Below are 18,000 nucleotides of genomic sequence, written 5' to 3' on the forward strand. Positions count from 1 at the left end.
ATTAAATTGACCTCCGCAAAAGGAGCCCAGTAGTTGCCTGATACCACTTGGACACCGATTGCCGCACTAATCACAATCGTGTAATTTAGTGAATCACACAGTGTAATGAGGGAAAGACTCTGGAGAGTACCAAATTGTACTTGCATATGTAATAATGACTTTAAGGACAATTAGGGAAATAATCGTTGCTCTGTTTTCTTCCAAGCTAATAATGAACTGCAGTGCTATTTGAGTATGTATTGTTGATTTAAAACTTCAGCTGCTTTCTACTATTTTAAAATAATGGTAACCAGCAATTAAAATGTATTTAAAAACAAGATATATTTTTGTACCAGTAAGAAAGCTCCAGCTTCATTACTAGCCACACATCAGGTTACAGTTTCAAGTACTATTGGCTGCCTAATTAGGATCTGAGACCTCTGTTGGGTTCTGGGTCCCAAGAGAAAAGATAGGTTAAATGTACTTCCCTATTCTCCAAAATGGGCCAGTGTGCAGTCACCGCTCTGTGTCCTGCATGCACAGCAGTGATGTGAAGGCAGCCCCCAAAAGGCCATCCACAGATGAGGGCAGACCAAGTGCATGCTGCTTCCCAAGTGAAGGCTCTGATCATGGCACCGGCACCCAAATGCAACATATGGACACAGTTCAAGGTTTTAAAAATGCAGCTTTCTCTGATTCATGCACAGCCTGTACAGAGGACTCTATATCTTGGAACTTACGAAGACAGAGCTCCTAGGCTTGAGTTTATTTTGTCGAATTTCTGGCACTTAAGTGAAGCATGAAAATTTGGAGCACAGCTGTCATCAGCTCCCTCTTGGCCAGGTAAGCAGATCCAGGAGTTGTTTCAGTGCTGCGTCAGTTTCAGTTCTCCCTGATAATCTCTTTCCCTGAGTTATTTAGCACCTTACTGCTATATCCCAATGTAATCACCTTACGGCAGCACCTAAATTTGCATGGGATGGATATGGGCTATAATATGCAACCACAACACAAACCTGAGATCTTCAGAAAGGCCTGCTACACCTTAAATTCAGGGTTTTGTCTTCATTACTTCTCAAGGCTGTGAGTCTCCAGGTAGACCTCTGAATCTTTGACTGAAATTCTGGGCTTATATTTTTCTGAGAAAAACTCTAATCTTCAACTTTTTGCATCCCTACTCATGCTTTGCCAGCTGGCCATCTTTCCTGAATGCATTTGATTTGTACCACCACCAAATTTCAGTACTGTGTAGATCAGGTTCCCACTTCTCATTGTTGGATGTTTTCCCTTGTGATCCTCTGTTTGTATCTCTAAGCTCTGCCTTGGACTCTAATAATTAGAATCATAGAATCATGGAATTGCTCAGGTTGAAAAAGACCTTAAAGATCATCAAGTCCAACCACAATCTAACCATACTAACCTAACTCTAACAACCCTCCACTAAATCATGTCCCTGAGCACCACATCCAAATGGATTTTAAACACACTTTCACTTGTACAAGTGCTCCACCTATGAATACGAATCCTATGTGCTATTGTTTTACCTTTATTGATAGACAAATAAAAATCTAATGTCCAAAACCAAGTATGAGCAGGAAAGAGTATTTTGTCCTTGAATTCATATACTACATATATTTTGCCCATTAATAGATCAAATATGATCCTATTTTATTATGTTGGCCCATGATGTCAGGGGTGGATGCTGGTGACGTGGCAGTAGTTTGAACCTTCTCACCAACATTCCATTGTATTTTGTTGTCATGTGACAGATGGCAGCAGAGGGACAGTCGGACAAAAATGGCATCATATCACACATGTGGAAGCACTTATGAAACGAAGGTGTGGAATTGAATTCCTTCAAGCAATAAAAAATTGCACTCATTGACATTCATCAACACTTGCTGACCAAACAATGGATGTGAGCACAGAGAGGCAGTGGGAAGTGAATTTCAGCAGTGATGATAGCAGTGTGAAATACAAGCTTTTTGCTACAGCAATATGAACGTGGCATGCAGGCTCCTGTTCATCACTTGTGAAAATGCATAGCTAATGATGGTGACTATGTTGAGAAATAGTGTATTTTAGCAGAGAATTTACACAATCAGATGTCAATGCATAACACAGACTGAACTTAAAACTCTGCTATAGATATTTGTCATAAAAATTCAGATGCTCTCTTATGCTAATACCAGTGGCATATCTAAGCCCTGAGCTGAGATATGATCAATTCAATTGTCATGGTGAGTGGTTAAAAAACTGTGCCAAATATTGCAAGTCACCTGATGAATAGATACTGAGCTGGGGGAAGAACAAAGATTTGAAAAAAAAAAAAAAAAAAAAAAATTAGTTCCTTGAAAATGATGCAAATAGATTTGCTGACAAGTTTATGCAAAACATGCAAAAGGAGAAAAATAGTTTCTAGAGATGTTATAAAATCTAAAGAATAGATGAAAGCATTTTGTTGATGATGTGTTTATTAAAGGTTGTGAATTCTGGAGAAGTGATCCATCTAACAAAGAGAAAGCAATGCTGTGCAGAGACCATGAACAAGCAGGGAGGATGCCTCTTGAAGAGTGACAGGCCATCGTGGAAAGACACTTTCTAGTGAAGTGCTAACAGCTGTAGCAGGTGAGATGCAATCAGTTGAAAGGTATCCAATCTACAAATGAGGAATTCAACACTGTTTCATGCATAACTTTCTACCTGCAAAACAGTGCTCAGCATGGATTGCATAATTATGCATCTAAAGGAGGAAGAAAGATTCACTATACCTTCCCAGCAGACATCTGTAAGTGTATTCTGTGTTTGTTGAACAAAGAATACTTAACACTGAAATACAGTTGATGGAAAAACTGCATACATAATTATGAGAGAAAGGAAGTCAGACTGTTTTTTGATGTACTAACTTACTTTTGAAAAATACTGAGTGTAAATATCCAGCACCCTTTGACCCAAACAGGAGCTCTGGATGCTCAAAAATTCATAAAATAAGGCTTTTTAGGCATAAAAGCAACAAATTCCCTTTTGTCTCAAGTTGTGTAGGAACCTCTCCTCAGCCAGGGTAAGGACCAGATGGTGCTTCAGCAGCAATAGTCTGCTCTCTAGGGCTCCCCAGCTTGTCCAAAGAGAGATAACCCAAAAGTGGCTTCTTGGTGATGTCCAAGTTAGGTAAATTAATTGTGCTAAGAAGCAGATGGCACAACAGCAAGAATACGACAACTAGCTGTAACCTTACGAGGCTCCAAACCTTTGCTGCTTTTATTAACTATTGTACAGCATAAGTGCACATAAACAACCCTAATAAAAATGCTTGACATTTAAAGGCATTTTCCATTCACATTTTGAGAGGCAAAGCACAATACAAATTTGGTCACAAGTACTGAGACATGTAAATGACGCTTATAAAGCACTTACCCCACTTTCTTTTTACAACATTGTGAGTTACTCATTCATCACCTGTATTGTCTATAGCACTCCATCTGCACTTCATATTACTTTCCTCCCCTAAGGAATGAAGCCCTCATTTGTGTGTGTGTGAGTGTGTTTTTCCCCTCCAACTCTGACTTACTTTCTCCTTTTGATCATGACAGCTGCTGGTGATTTAACATACAAATGGCAGCCAGAAATCAGCAGGCCACAGAGTGTCATTTGTTATACCATTTTGCCTTTGACTCCACACACTCTAAGGGGAATAAAGAGAAGGATGGTGCTGATATAATTCAAGGTGACGAGCAGATTCTTCTAACTTGAATGAGCTTCTTGTGATCTTCCATATTGTTTAAGAGTTCAAAGCCTTCTGAGATTTTTGGCTATTTTCTCCCAATTTTGCTTCTATATGTTGAGATAAATTGCAGGGGGAATAGAGTAGGGTGTTAAAATACAAAATCAATCCAAAGAGGTGTTCTCACCAGCAGGGAGAAATAACAGTCTCTGTCATACCTTTCCTCCTTCTTCAAAGACCCAAGAGGAACACCAATCCTGGAAATAGAATGGGAGTAGGGATAGGTTTTCAGTTCTAGCAACAGTCTAAAAGCACTGAGTGGCTGCCAAAAAAGTGATGGACCAATATGCTTCAGTAGTACAAACAGGTTAATTCAGATACACTTTAATATCATCTCATGTATTCTGTAACTTAGCTTTTAGAGGGACCAGTATCACACTTTTTAAACATTTGCACTCATGGATTCTTTATGTATAGTTACTCAGTTATAAAAATGTAGTTCTAAATAGTTGTTTGGTATTTTGATTAATGGGCCAGTGTACCTTTATGATAGATGACAGAGCAAGATATTCACTTGTTGTAGAAGGAATCACGCTAGTACACACTAGACTACAAACCTACCTTTATTCTTATTGATTATTTAGATTAAACTATTTTAATTTGGATTTAAATATTTAGATTAAACTTTTTAAACAAAAGTATTGCAGGAGGATTTTAGCTTCACACCAATGAATAGAAAATTCTTCAAATAAATTTATATTCATTTCTCTCCTATGAGCAAAGGCTGATCAATCACCTTTGCTTGCTCATGATACTCTCAGACCAATTTAAGCATCTTGGAATGGAAAGTAAACTGGGGAAAAGGAGAGGCAGAACTTTTGTAGATACAAATTTTTTCTTTGCAAGAGCAAACCAAGACCAAGAAGACAGAAGAAGGGCCTTGGGAAATATTAGTGACAACAAATGCGTAGGAAATGTTCTTTATTTGAAACAGCTATTTTCTGCAGTCTAAATACTCTATTATTTTACAGTACCATAGCAATAAGGAAAAAAAAAAAAAAAAAACCTATCAAAACTTCATCTCAAAGTGAAATATTCCTTTTTCCGCACTCTCTGGAATATCTCTTACAACAAAGGCATGTTGTGCCTGGCATCAGTACAGTCTGTAGGAAAAAACTGAATGAACACGTACTGGTGAAGGCATTGCCAATGCTGGTCCTGCAATCAGGCAGGAAAACTGGGAGCGTTGGCTGCTGTCTGGGTGCAGAGGAGCTGAGGCTGGGACCTTGCCCCTTGGTAGAGGTCAGATCAGGCTCAGCCAGGGAAATCAGGTCCAGACACAGCCTTAGGATATCTGAGGCCATCAAAATAGTTCAAGGGAGTTAGAGGGCTGAGTAAATCCTCTTTTTAAACCAGCAATTCCAAAAGTCCCATTCTTACTGTTTTGTTTTTGTTTTGTCTTTCCAACCTATCATGCTAGTGTGCAGATACTTCAGCCAGGAAAACAGCAAAGAAGTGACTTCTCCCAACCTAACTGGTACAGTAATTCTGTTGTCCTCAAGGGGATGACTTAAGAAAGATTTCCTTTCTGGGAACTTAGCCAATTGTCCAAAACCTCTGATCTTTTTAACATCTGCCAGGTAAGTGCCAGGTAAGTCCTTCCCAGTAATGCTTTCTGTTAGTATCAGATTTTTAGACTGCCCTTACCACCATTATGTCTGAGTGTTTTCCAATAAAACATTCGTTTATATGACTAACATGTTCAGATGCGGTTTGCTCTCTTGCTCTCTCCCTCTGGCAAGAAAGCAAGCTCTCTAATGGTTCCATAATATGCCTAGTATCATTTTGTACACCAAACTACAAATATCTATTGAGCAAAAACTTTGTATAAAATATTATTCACTGGGGAGCAGGCAAATGAGTCTGCATTTAGTGAGTGGTAATCTGTATAAGGTAGCACATGTACATAATTCCTGCAGTAATAAATGTTTAATTGTTTTTGTAAAATGAAAAAGCAAAATAGGAGACAACACTCTAATTTTAGAAATGGCTCTAAGTTGGATTATCTGAGAAAGGGAGAACTGAATAAAGATTTCTCAAGTCCTGAAAAAATACTCTCGTCATACCACCTGCTCTGGAAATCTTTTGTACCCAGCCTTTAACACCTTGGGTTTTCTGAAGGATCCTATTTTTAAGTGTTCTGAGAAGGCACGTATTGAACAGAACACTGCCAGAGAAAGAAGTACTGTAGGAGGCCCTTTTTATACCATACTGATCATAATATTTGCCCATAATTTTGGCCCCTGAGGACAAATGCTTCTTTTATATGATGGGATCTAGACCCAATTTTCTTTTCCCAGCCCTTTCTAATCATCAAATCCAGAAGGATTTAGGTTCTGAGTGGAAAGATGAAGAGCTCTTCATTGCTTTCTTTGAAGCTGTCCCATTTTACAAAGAATAATTATATATTCTTTTGACAGAGAGACCAAGGGCACCAAATTACATATTGCTCTCTAGACTGCTAGTTAGCTCATTAACCTGCATGTGGGGAGATCCTGATATTGTAGCACCCATGTGGGCTTACATTATTTTATATTATAATCACTGTTGTTGGTTGGTTTTCTTATTATTTTGATTTAGGAACTAGATTCTATTCCCACCTCTACAATAAACAGCATTATGAAATTTCTGTTATGTTTCAGTAAAATAAGGATAGTAATACAGGCATCTGCTGTAACACTGGAGTACATTTTGCTTACCAATAAAGGATATAAAGCACACAGAACAGCAGTCAATAGAAATCTGACTTTGAAATGAATGTTTTTTCAATTTCCAGCTACTCATAGATTTTGCACTATAAAAGGTTCTCTTTTGGATGAGAAAAATAAGACGATTTCTGTTTTTGTTTTTCCTGAATCTTTAGATCTGTGAATATTAGCAGCATGTTCAATGGAGTTTTAGATTTCACTGTGCAAATAAAGAATTGAAAAACTAACAACAACAACTGCAAATGGCGGCTTACAGTTTACTCCAGATAGAACAGAAACAGGAAAGAAATTTCCCCAGTCCAGTAAAACACCGTGCAGGCTTCCAATATTTTTTGTTACTAGTTTTCATGCCTTTATCACTGAACATTGTAGGTCTGAAAATGAATTATATAAAAAAGAATAGGTAAACTTCCTGCTTTGGCCTGGAATTGTTTCTGCGTTACTCTTACTTCTTGGATCAGATTTTCTAAGTAAAATGAAAAAAACCTCAAACTAAAACAGGAACTGATGATGACAACTCAGTTAGCAAATTTAAACCCAGCAAGCTTAATTTAAGTTTCTATATGGTATCTCTGACCCCACTTCCCCTCACTAGACCTGATCCTGACTCCTACTCTGAGCTTCATTCCTGTCTCCCAGGAGCTGCTAGTGCTGAGGACTGGCCCCTGCTGCCCCCCCCATAGCGTAAGAAAGACTATGATATGTCACCAGCCACTGTTTTTCAATTCAGCTGTGACTGATCTTATTTAAACGTGTACAGGGCATAGCATCATAGAATCATAAAGGTTAGAAAAGACCTCTAAGATCATCTAATCATCAAGGAGATGATTTGTTTCTTTTTATTGTTGTGGGGTTTTTTTTATTTTGTTTTGTTTTGTTTTTTTCCAGAAGCTCAGTGAGGTTTAATGATTTCAATTCAAGGTATACTGCATTTTCTCCCTAGATTGCATTAATTAACTGGCTTTTACTTCCAGCACTCACTCTCTGTCTTCTTTCTTTGTTGCTAGTCAGAATATAAATCAAGCCAAGCCTGTAACAAAAAGTGAATGGCCATGAGCTCCAAGGGCATCATTTAGTCTCATCTTTGGGGGTTTGAGCAGACTAATGTTTCCTTGCATTCATCTTTTTTTTTTTTTTTTTTTTTTGTAGATAGCATAAAGCCATAACAAATGTATTGCTCTCATGGTGAAATCTTTCTTTTTTTGTGATATTTATGTTCCTGAGCAGAGCACTACTTAAATACCAATTAATGTCATCTGTAAGACTAGGAAAAGCAGAGTACTCTCTTTCTTCTTGATGGCTGAACAGTCCCACACCACTGCTCTCCTGCCAGCATCCCATAAAGTTCTTGCTCTAAATTATTCTGAAATCCATCTAGAAAAGCTGTAATGTTGGAGATGGAATTACTATGTAGTTTTGACATCAGGCTTCATTTAGGTCTTTTTTTTCTATTTTATTCTCAGCAAACATCCACACACATGGAGATCCTTCTATATACACCCTGCTTCTATATCCCAAGTAAAACTTAGACCAGAAAATGTGATAGGAAACATCTTTCAGAGTAAATCTGAAAAGAGATAAGGTCATTAGGACATTTGTTACCTTCCAAAGCAAAATGTTAAATAGTCATCATTGGGGCTGGTATTTCTTTGCTGGCTTTGTTCACACTTTTAACCACCACTCTTCTCCAGTGAATTTTTGATTATCTTCCCATTTGTAAAAACATTAATATATGTTTTCAGGACTGCATTTCTGTTATGGTCTTCTAAGAAAATCTCTACAGAGATGTCATTCAGCTTTGCGTTCACTCAAAACTTGTCCATTTTAAACTGACATATAGCCACATCCAAATTTCTGAACTTGATTTCACAGCTCATTAAAAACAGAGCTAGTAAAGTTTCTCATCTTTTGGTGTCAAATATTTTTATTGCAAATTGCTCTTGCTCAAAAATGCATGTGCATAAAGAAAGGGGAACTTTCTTTTGTTCCCCTTCAAATCACTGCAGCTTGGACCACTGCCTTTAATGGAATTAGGCTCTGATGCATACAAAATACAGTTCAGTTTTGGAACCTGAATGTTTGAATCCAAGGCTTCTAAAACTTAAGGTTGGTTTGGTTACATTCACTTTATCGTGTTGTTGTAAGGCATTGTCATACAATACATTACTCTTCACTCTTAGTGCAACTCATAGATGAGTTGCCCAAAATATGCTTTTAAGCTGATGATGAGGTGAACTTTAATCATTGCAGTGCATGTATTTGGAAGCATACTGTTTCACGAATCGCATGGCTTAACTGAATTTTACCTATTGTATAATATAAATAAGTATTTTAATACAAATTCTACTTCTTGTCTTCACCTCTCATTAGAAAGAATAGTAATGTTATCTGAATCTCTTTTGCCATTCTGGGTATCTTCTGAATGACTACCATGGTTAACCATCCAGAGGACATTTTAATCAGTGCTGACACAGAGAACAAGAAAGTTTTGGCACAGTGTGTTTCATCTTGACTCAGCAAGATTTCCAGCACTCACATTTACACATTTTTGACAGGATGCTTCCTAAATGAAGCATTTGCCTTCTGGAGAACTACACCCACATAGATTTCATTTTTCCTGATGTCTCAGCCAACATACAATATCATGATCTTTATTAACAAATTCAAATTCAAAAACAATTTCAATTCAAGAAAGCTGTCCACGTTAGTTCTTGCTCGTTTCTTACATATGAGGATATCTACAAAAACACAGATGCTTCAGCAATGGATTTTAATGGCTGTATTTGTTCATGTATATGTATCCATTTCATATCAAGACAGATCAGCAGATCAGAGGAAGAAAAAAAAGTGAAGGAGACCTTTAAGATGAATCTGAGCTCTGATTGTAGGGGTCAGTGCAATGGATTTAACTCACTGTTTCAGATTTTTTCATAGCATAACGTAATAAAGTCTTACTGGGTGCCTTTCACTTTGCTTCAAATAGAATAACTTTTCTGATCTTCATAGACATCTGGTACCAATGTTCAAATTGCTATGTCTAATTGTATATCAGTGATGCTTGCTTACTTTGGCCCCTACACCTCTGTATAAATTTTAATTAAAAAGTCTTAATGTCAAACAACTGAAGACTTGAACAAGGAACAATGGCAGGATATGATCAGCTTTCTCCACATAAGACATATAAATATTTAACAGCCTTGCAAAATTGCAATGACAATTTATCAGCCTAGGAAGACTATCTATTTATCCACCTTTTACCCTGAGGAATGATAGCACTTAAAAAAAAAGAAGGAAAAAAAAAAGTCTGCTGTGAGCAGGTAAAAGTTTTAAAGTCAAACAATGAAATGTGTGTTTGATTGTGGGTGTGACGCATGAGGAAGGGGCTGAATTCAAATGTTGAATACAAAACTCCATTCTACACTAAAGAACAAGTCTAATTTTCTAGTATCATAAATGTGTTTCTACCCTTCTCTTTGAATTTACTGATAGGAGCATACTCCTGTAAGAAAAAAATCCAGAGGCAACTTACCAGATTTTGAACTATAATTATATACACACACATACCCCCCCAACACACACATATATAGTGATTATAATGCATGAAGCATAATCTTTACAAATAATATATATCTGTGCACTGACATTCCACTTAGTTTTGCAACAATAATGTTGAAAAATTACTACACCTTGTTCAAATCAGCTGAGAATATTTAATGGGAATACTTCTTTTTTTCCCTTCTCAGTGGGCAGATTAATTAAAACCTGCATGAAATAATGGTAATTTTGTTTCGAGTAGTGAAACATTTTAGTATTTTAGAGTTTTGCAATAATCAGTCTGGAAGAAACGGAAGAAATTTAATAGGCAAGTTGCTTAGATATCCATTGCTACACATCTAAACCAGGAATTATCAAATAAATAAATAAATCACACATCTGGTTTCATTTTGTTATTCTCTGTAAGACACTGTCTTGTACTGGAACTTTCATTTACTCTAAAGAAAGTTCTTCACAAAGACAGCTTGTTCTACTATGCTCGCAGTTTTTATGTAAATTTAAACATTAAATATTGCTTCTGATACCTAATTGAAGGATAGAACTTTACTCCTACAGCTGTTTACATATAACATCCTCTGAAGCTCAGTATGCCTTATGATGAAAATTACAGAACAGGACTGAGAGACTAGTCCATGCTATTTCTCTGAGGCAAGTTTAAGTACACTTATATCATCCCTGACAGGTATTTTTTGAACTCTCGAAAATCTTTAAAGAAGGAGGTATCAGAACCTTCCCTACTCCAGCTTACGGATGTAGATACTTCTCCTTAATATGCATCCTAAATATTTTCCAACTACTTCATTTTATTTTTTTGCCCAATATGCAAATCGGAGTCCTTAGACATTAGTAGCACATACACTTAAAGGAAGAGGCAAATACAAAAAAGCTAATGTTTAAAGGCATTTACATACCTATCACTGCAGATAGGCACCTAGTAGCATGATGAAATACATGGAGATGCTGAACAACTCAATTTCAATGGGAGGTGGCTGGATGCAACACGTATCTTCCCCACTACAACACAGAAACAGGGAAGGGATTGAACCTCTGTACGGCCAAATGTACTTCTCAGTAATTTTCTTGGGTCATAACAGATAGGTACTGTTACTTAATGTAACCTAAATATCATGTCATCAAACACTAGCATACTGAAATTCACAGTGAGCTAGGGAAATCCACAGAAGTATTTAAATATTTTGGGAGCCCAGGATGTAGTAGTTAAAAACTTTCTGTTCCTCAAGAGTTCCACATCCTATCCCAATTCCTTCTGGGACTCTCCCTACGAACTTAGAAGGATTTCTGTGCATACACGGATCAATATCTGTATTATCTAACATTAATTTAAGAAAAAAAAAAGAAAAAAAGATGTGTGTATCAAATACACAGTTCACTGAAAATGTTCAGTTATGGAAAAGAATGACATGATATGATACAGTTAAGTTTTTCAGAAAAAAAAATGCATGCAAATTGTGAAGGAAGATTTATTAAATAAAAATACTTCACTGTCTCTGAAAAAGAAAGAAAAAATATTTCTTTTCTTCCCAAAACCTGAAAACAAACTTACTTTACATCTAATATTAATGAGGTACTTGGAAACAAAGAAAAACAAATTCCTCGGAGGCCTTTAAAAGCAGAAACAAGCATTTAACATAATCCTTTAAGTGAAAGTGATGTCACAAATTTCGTTGTTGTTCTTCAGAAAACTAAAAAGGCGTATCGGTGACTATAAGTCCCACTGTCTACAGCTAGAGAAACATTCCATGGTTGGTGTTTGTTCAAATCAGTAACCACTGTTTTCACTCCCTTCTGATTGTGTTTTATACAATATACATATTTTTAAAAGGATCCCCGAAATATATTTGAGTTATACAGATCGGCTAGAAATATCCATTAGAAGTGTTTAATAATGTTTGTTCAGAGTAGTTAAATTAATTTCAGAGCTCAGTCCAGCAGCCAGAATGATCAGGAATTGATCAGGAATCTTGTCTGAATCCTCAGCAGGATGGTTTCCATATGGGTGGAATCTGTCTTCTAGAAACTGCCATTATAAACAAAAATAATGACAGAGGGAAGAAAACCAGACTGAATAACCACATAGCAGTGACTAAATTCAGCTTCTCATGCATTCCTCCTGTGGCAGCACTAGTGGGGGTATCAGAATTCCTGTATAACAGCATGATCCAAATTCAACTGCAATCAATGAAAGGTTTTCTGTTGTCTTAATATTGGATCGTCCCCAGGCATTTGTTCAAATTTGGGTAGATGTTGCTTGATAACACAGTGTTCTATCATTTCTTTTCAGTACTTGACAGATATTAAGATACAGTGGGGAGGAAAAAAAAGCAACAACCCAATACAAAAAGAAAAAAAAAAAGAAGAAAAGCACTTTACTACATTTTTACATTTAGTAAATGGTACTTAAGCTCCATGGAGATGAATTTACCTTTAGAAGTTTACTATTTTCAGTATTTCATAGAAAAAAAATTGCTCTAATATACCATTTCCAACCATACAATTATTACAGAACATAAAGATCATAGGAAAGGGCTTGATCCTTTTCCAAGCTGAGATGGTAATCAGCCCCTTTTAAACTCCTATGGGAGAAGGGTCAGATGAGAATGTGCTGTGTTCCTAATTTCAAACATCCTTTGTGATAAAAGAGTTGATATTTTGGCATATACTTTGCCTTTGTAGTTTGAATTCTATCAATAACTATTCCTAGCCACAAGAGAAATATTTTTAGGCAATATATTTGTATAGCTTCACAAAAGTATGTCAGAGAGATGTGCGTGTGTTTGTGTGTGTGTGTATGTACGTATGCATATTTATGAGTTTGGGATGATTTTCTTAAAATACTTCACTTACATATATCTTACATTGCAAAATGTACAGACACTCAGTGTTCTTTTCAACAACATATATAGGTGAGCTTATAGAGCCTTATAAAAGGTTTTATGATTCCAAATTAAAAAGCATAGAAATATCATCAAAATAATGGAGAGTGAATTATACCTCTGATAGTACATAGCGCTCATTCTGGTAATATTGACAGCTGCATCTTTGGCATTGAAAATTCATTACAACTTTTAGACAAAATGTTGTTGCTTACAGCTCTTTTTTTTTTTTTTTTTTTTTTTTTAAACAAGAAAAACAGGATTGACCAAGATACGAATATTGGGGAAGTACTATTAAAGGTTTATTTTATATTTGTTTTTAGCAAGGATAGCTTAGGAACCCTGAATTACCTTCTCATTTTAGTGTATGGTGTAGACTGTATGAATCCATTTAAAAATCAACTAAGTTGTACCACATTTTTCTCAAAATTATATATAATATAATATATATATATTTTATATTTATTTAGAAGCTTTGAAATAGTACAGTAAACACTTTGCAACACGGTGTATAAACTACAGAATGTCTTCGATAATTTGGTGGGTCTTCAGATTAACAACATTTTTGTGACCCACGGGTGAAAAGAACATGATCACAATCTCTCTTGTAAAGTTGGAATAGTTTGGGGAACACTTGATCACACAAAAATAATATAAAACAGTCAAGTTTAAAACAGTGATATTGCATTTATAATGCACATTTCTTTTATCTGTACGATTGGCTTCTTGTGGTGATTATAAACATCTAAAGGGCTCAGTGACATTTTGGAGAGAGAAAGATATATAGTGCTGTAAACAGGCACACACTGATCAGAGAGGCAAGATCAGTTGCCTCTGAAGTTTCTACAGTTCTACACATTTCAACTCATTTCTCAGGCCTGCTGAGAGCAATTAGGTCCTATTGTTGGCCATGATGTCTCCAACAGCACACAAATCCTTCAGTTAGACAGAACTGGATGGCCAAGATAATGAAGTTGAAAGTTGATGCTTTTTGTTGGTCGACTTTTGTGCAAATCATGCTGCTTCAGGTAAGTCCTGTAGAAGTGACTAGCATATCCTTTTCCGTGCTGCAGGAAAGAAAAAAAGACACTTCTGAGAGAAAAAGGAAAAAATCAGTCCCCAACAGTTCTTAGGTTTAGTATTTCTTAAAGTGTAGAGAGATAATCAGAACTTGTCACAAACTGTTGCTTAAAATTCCCATTGTAGCAAACAGTTTAATGTTGATTCATTTTTTCAGAGAAAAGTCTTTTTGAGGCTTGATAGTCTGAAAACCAAACTTCTCATGTTGTTTTATTATTCTGTCTAACACATCATGGCAAGTATTCCAGTGTGCCTCTATAGAAACAGTACAAGAACAAGGCAAATAGTCAGACTTGTAGGTTCAATATTATAGGAATTTCCAAGCCTATTTTTTCCTAGTTCGTCTTGTTATTTGAAGCAAGATCTAGAATCCCCCAGATTCAGAAGCTGGTTTTCCTTCCTTTCAAAGTGAACCATTATCCTCATCACCAAATGACCCTTTAGTCTGGTTTGACAGAGAGATGAAAAAATGGTACATTAGTGCTACAATTAAAATTTCAGCATTTACTGTTAGGCTGGAAATTAACTCGTGTTACACAAATGAAAAAGGTCAATGCATTAGCAAACCCATATCCTAATCCACCAGCTGTGCTAGCTATTTTATCTCAAGACACTGCTTATTTTAACTGTAATTGGGAGCAAAGGTAACAAATGATTTGTATAGCACTCAGAAAGACCCTGGGTTAAATTCTGATCTCAGTTGCACGCAAAGTTGAGACAAGGAACTGGCTCAGTTGCTGAAGCATTATTAGTACCATTACTACCATCGTCTTCATTGTTGTTATTGTTTAGTAAAGCTGAAATGTTAAAATCAGCTTTTACCTTAGCTCCAAATCAACTAAATTCTCTACCTGAAATTCTGTGTATTCCTGACCATGAAGTGTTACAACTAAAATAAAAGGAAACTTAGCTTGAACTGAGCCATACATATATACATGCCTGCATGTAACAAACAGATCCAGTCTCCATTCCATTTAACAAATATACACATGAACCATATTTATTACCTATAGATACACGCACTAATAAACATATGAGGTTTATCACTGTATCACAATGACTTTAGTTTACTCACAGAAAAAAGTTAACATGGGCATTGTTTGTTTGATCTAGCTTACCTATCCCATGGGATGCATACAGAAAAATGTTACAAACATTTATTCATAAGCTACTTGTTCAATGCACAGACACCTGCCAGATCTGTTATTAACACTAACATTAAAATATCTATTACTGTTTTGAAGTTTCATTCTGTAGCAAATTAGCAGCAGAATGCAAAAGAATTTTTAAAAGCTCCAGCAAGAGTTTTTTAAATTGGTAGTTAAGATTAATGAGATCAGAATCTTCATGATCTTTTGAGGGAGTATAGGATCAGACCAATCAAGTTTCTAGACAACTTTATAAGAATATATTTTAAATACAATAAGAAACAATAATTCCAATAATAATAACAAGATCTATATTTGATCTTCAACACCAAAAGTTCAATAATAATTTCAATGCTCTTGTAAATACGTAAGTACAGTAGTCTTGATTGTTGTCTGCCATTGAGAAATTCATACTGCAGTACATACACAGGACTTTCATGAGACAAAACTATACAGACACAAAGCACTACTTTCTTTCTATTCCTGTCTAACAGCGCACTGGTGTTATTAGCGTGGCACTTGAGGCACACAACATTTGTTAAAGATATTCTTTCAGATAATACAGTCTGAGCTGCTGCCTGAGTCTAATCTTTTGCAATGAAAATCAGTACTTTTTTGTATTATTTTAAACTTTTATTAATGTGCTTATATCAGGCCATTTTATAGTAATAACTAAATATTACGAGTCAGGGTGCAGAACACATGCAACTCTCCCCACCTACAAAAATCCTTGTCCCAAATCCTCAGATATCCTCTGCCAACATACAAAATACTTTGGATTTCAAAAGTAAGTTTTGTCCTCCATGGTGGTTTTTTGTTTGTTTGTTTGTCTGTTTTTTTTTTTTTTTTTCCTCTGTATTTGCACAGAGATCTGTGTGCAGGGAGATCTCTCCACGTCTATACCATTTTCCGTCTTTTTACAGATGGGGAATATAAGTCAGAGAGGTTAAATGGAAAGGAGGATGGAAGTAGTTTAAAACAGGGCAATAAAAGTTCTGACAACTAATTCTGGTGCTGTGTGTGTGCGTGTGTGTGTTCATAAGTAAACTCCAAGTATAAACACTAAGCCTCTCTGTATCACAATTTCTCCATCTGTAAAATGGGAATAATATTGCTTACCTATCTCCTAGAGGTGCAGGAAGGTTTAAATCACTATTCTTTATAATCCACTTTGAGATCCAGAGATGGCAAATGCTACAGAAATGGAAGTATCAGAGTCAGTGTAAGAGCTGGAACAAGAACACCATAGTTTCTGGTGCCTAATTCTCCTTCAAGATCTCAGCTCTCTCTTTCATCTTTATTTTATTTCCTGTTGCAAATTCTCAGACCAAGTGCATAGGGAAGCTTCAAGTCTGTGTGAGTATGGATGTTAGAAAGAGGGTTTTAATGATGAGCCATTTCCTAATACTTTTAATGTAATTGTACTATTTGTATATACGTATGCATTCTCACAGTGGTTGAGGTGAACAGGATTATTAAATAATCACATGTATTCCAATTAAAATTCTTAGGATACATGATTTATGCTGTACTGACTATTGATTCTTCTCCAAAGACCTTAACTAAGGTTTTGAGCATTACAGTAAAGATGTTTAATGCATGAAATTTATACAGAATTTCAATAAAAACAGGAAATAAACACAGCAAAAATATAATAAGGTTCACTTATCCCGCCATACTCATTAGTAAGCCTCCCATTCACAGTGATGAGCTAGTTCTCTGTAGGTTGATGAGAGAAGACATGAAAATACATCAGTGGTAGGTGAACAGAAAAATGCTAACATAAGAAACAGAAAGTAGAAAATAAAATATGCCTTGATTATTCCTAGCTTATGAATCAGAAATGAACAGAAAATACTGTAAAGCTCTTATAAATAAATCTTCCTTCCACAACGTAGTGAATCATCCTATTGCATCCAAACGTTGTCAGACTATTACCTCACAGCCAGGACTAAAGCAATATACATTTCTTCTTCTGGCAAACCCTGGAAAGTATTGCATGTACTTGGAAGACCTTCAAACTCTCAGAATAAAAAGAGTTCTCGTGCTTAGCATTGCTAGCTAATCGAACTAGCGCAAGAGAGAAGGCCCACTGCTTTCCTCCACTGCTGGCAATCAAAGCAGAAAAAGAAGACACATGCTGTACCTTTTATAATTATTGTCACTTTCTCTGTACTATATTTAGGAGCTCCAAAATGTCCCACAGCATTCTATCTGCTGTAACAGAATGACTGCAGACTTCTTCTAAGTGCCACCAATCTAGAGAATCCATAACCAGTAAGATCTCCAAAGAACATGGAATTCTGTGTGTGCTTCTGCAGAAATACTACTGATACCCCTCCACTTAAGAGAAAGAAGACACCATAACCTAAAAGACTCTCCTCTACATCAAAGAAAGCTCTGCAACAGGAGAATGGGGAAAACTATATATGAACTCTCATCTTTCTATTTCAGCTCTAAATTCTCTTTAGTCAGTGCAAGTAATCTCTTGATACTATTTATCTTTCCATGTGCTTTCAGATAAGCTTCTATGCAAATATTCAATGTATGTTTCTTTATCTTCTTCTTCTTCTTCTTCTTTTTTAAACATTCTTGTTTTAACTCAGCCCCATTGAATAGTGATCATGCTTTCAGTAGCAGCAGGATGTACCCTACGTTAAGTAACTTGTCAGCTTTAGTGGAGCTCTAATTTAGCTATAAGAAACCAGACTTTAGGAAAGAGGTCAACAAGTGAATGGAAACGCAGAGTAAACTATTACAGCTCCCTCACCCTTTGTAGTGGTGTATCCAGGTAAAGGGTGAGACACATGGCTGGGGGATGTAGGATGGGGAAGACTACTTTGCTGCCACTCGTG

General features: G+C 36.2%; 1 protein-coding gene and 1 long non-coding RNA gene across 4 annotated transcripts in view; one reads left to right on the forward strand and one right to left on the reverse strand.

Annotated features, from left to right (window-relative positions):
- Positions 1–499: 499 nt before the first annotated feature.
- On the forward strand, positions 500–6,961 carry LOC149918068 (uncharacterized). The gene is made up of 3 exons (XR_016465829.1): positions 500–822; positions 2,462–2,607; positions 5,181–6,961. It is a non-coding gene; the product is annotated as an uncharacterized LOC149918068 (long non-coding RNA).
- Positions 6,962–6,970: 9 nt separating this feature from the next.
- Positions 6,971–18,000, reverse strand: part of PCDH10 (protocadherin 10) — a 38,510-nt gene continuing 27,480 nt past the window's right edge. Inside the window, exon 5 of one of the 3 annotated variants that reach the window (XM_031588794.2) lies at positions 6,971–11,037. In XM_031588794.2, coding sequence (XP_031444654.2) covers positions 10,955–11,037 — 83 coding nt within the window. In that variant the 3' untranslated portion in view covers positions 6,971–10,954. Of the gene's footprint in view, positions 11,038–13,404; positions 13,985–14,034; positions 14,443–18,000 lie in introns of those variants that run through there. The other 2 variants (XM_031588792.2, XM_090138662.1) reach the window with 2 other exon arrangements.

Source organism: Phasianus colchicus, chromosome 4, assembly GCF_987193195.1.
Source record: "Phasianus colchicus chromosome 4, bPhaCol1.hap1.1, whole genome shotgun sequence".
In the NCBI taxonomy this organism is placed as follows: Eukaryota; Metazoa; Chordata; class Aves; order Galliformes; family Phasianidae; genus Phasianus; species Phasianus colchicus.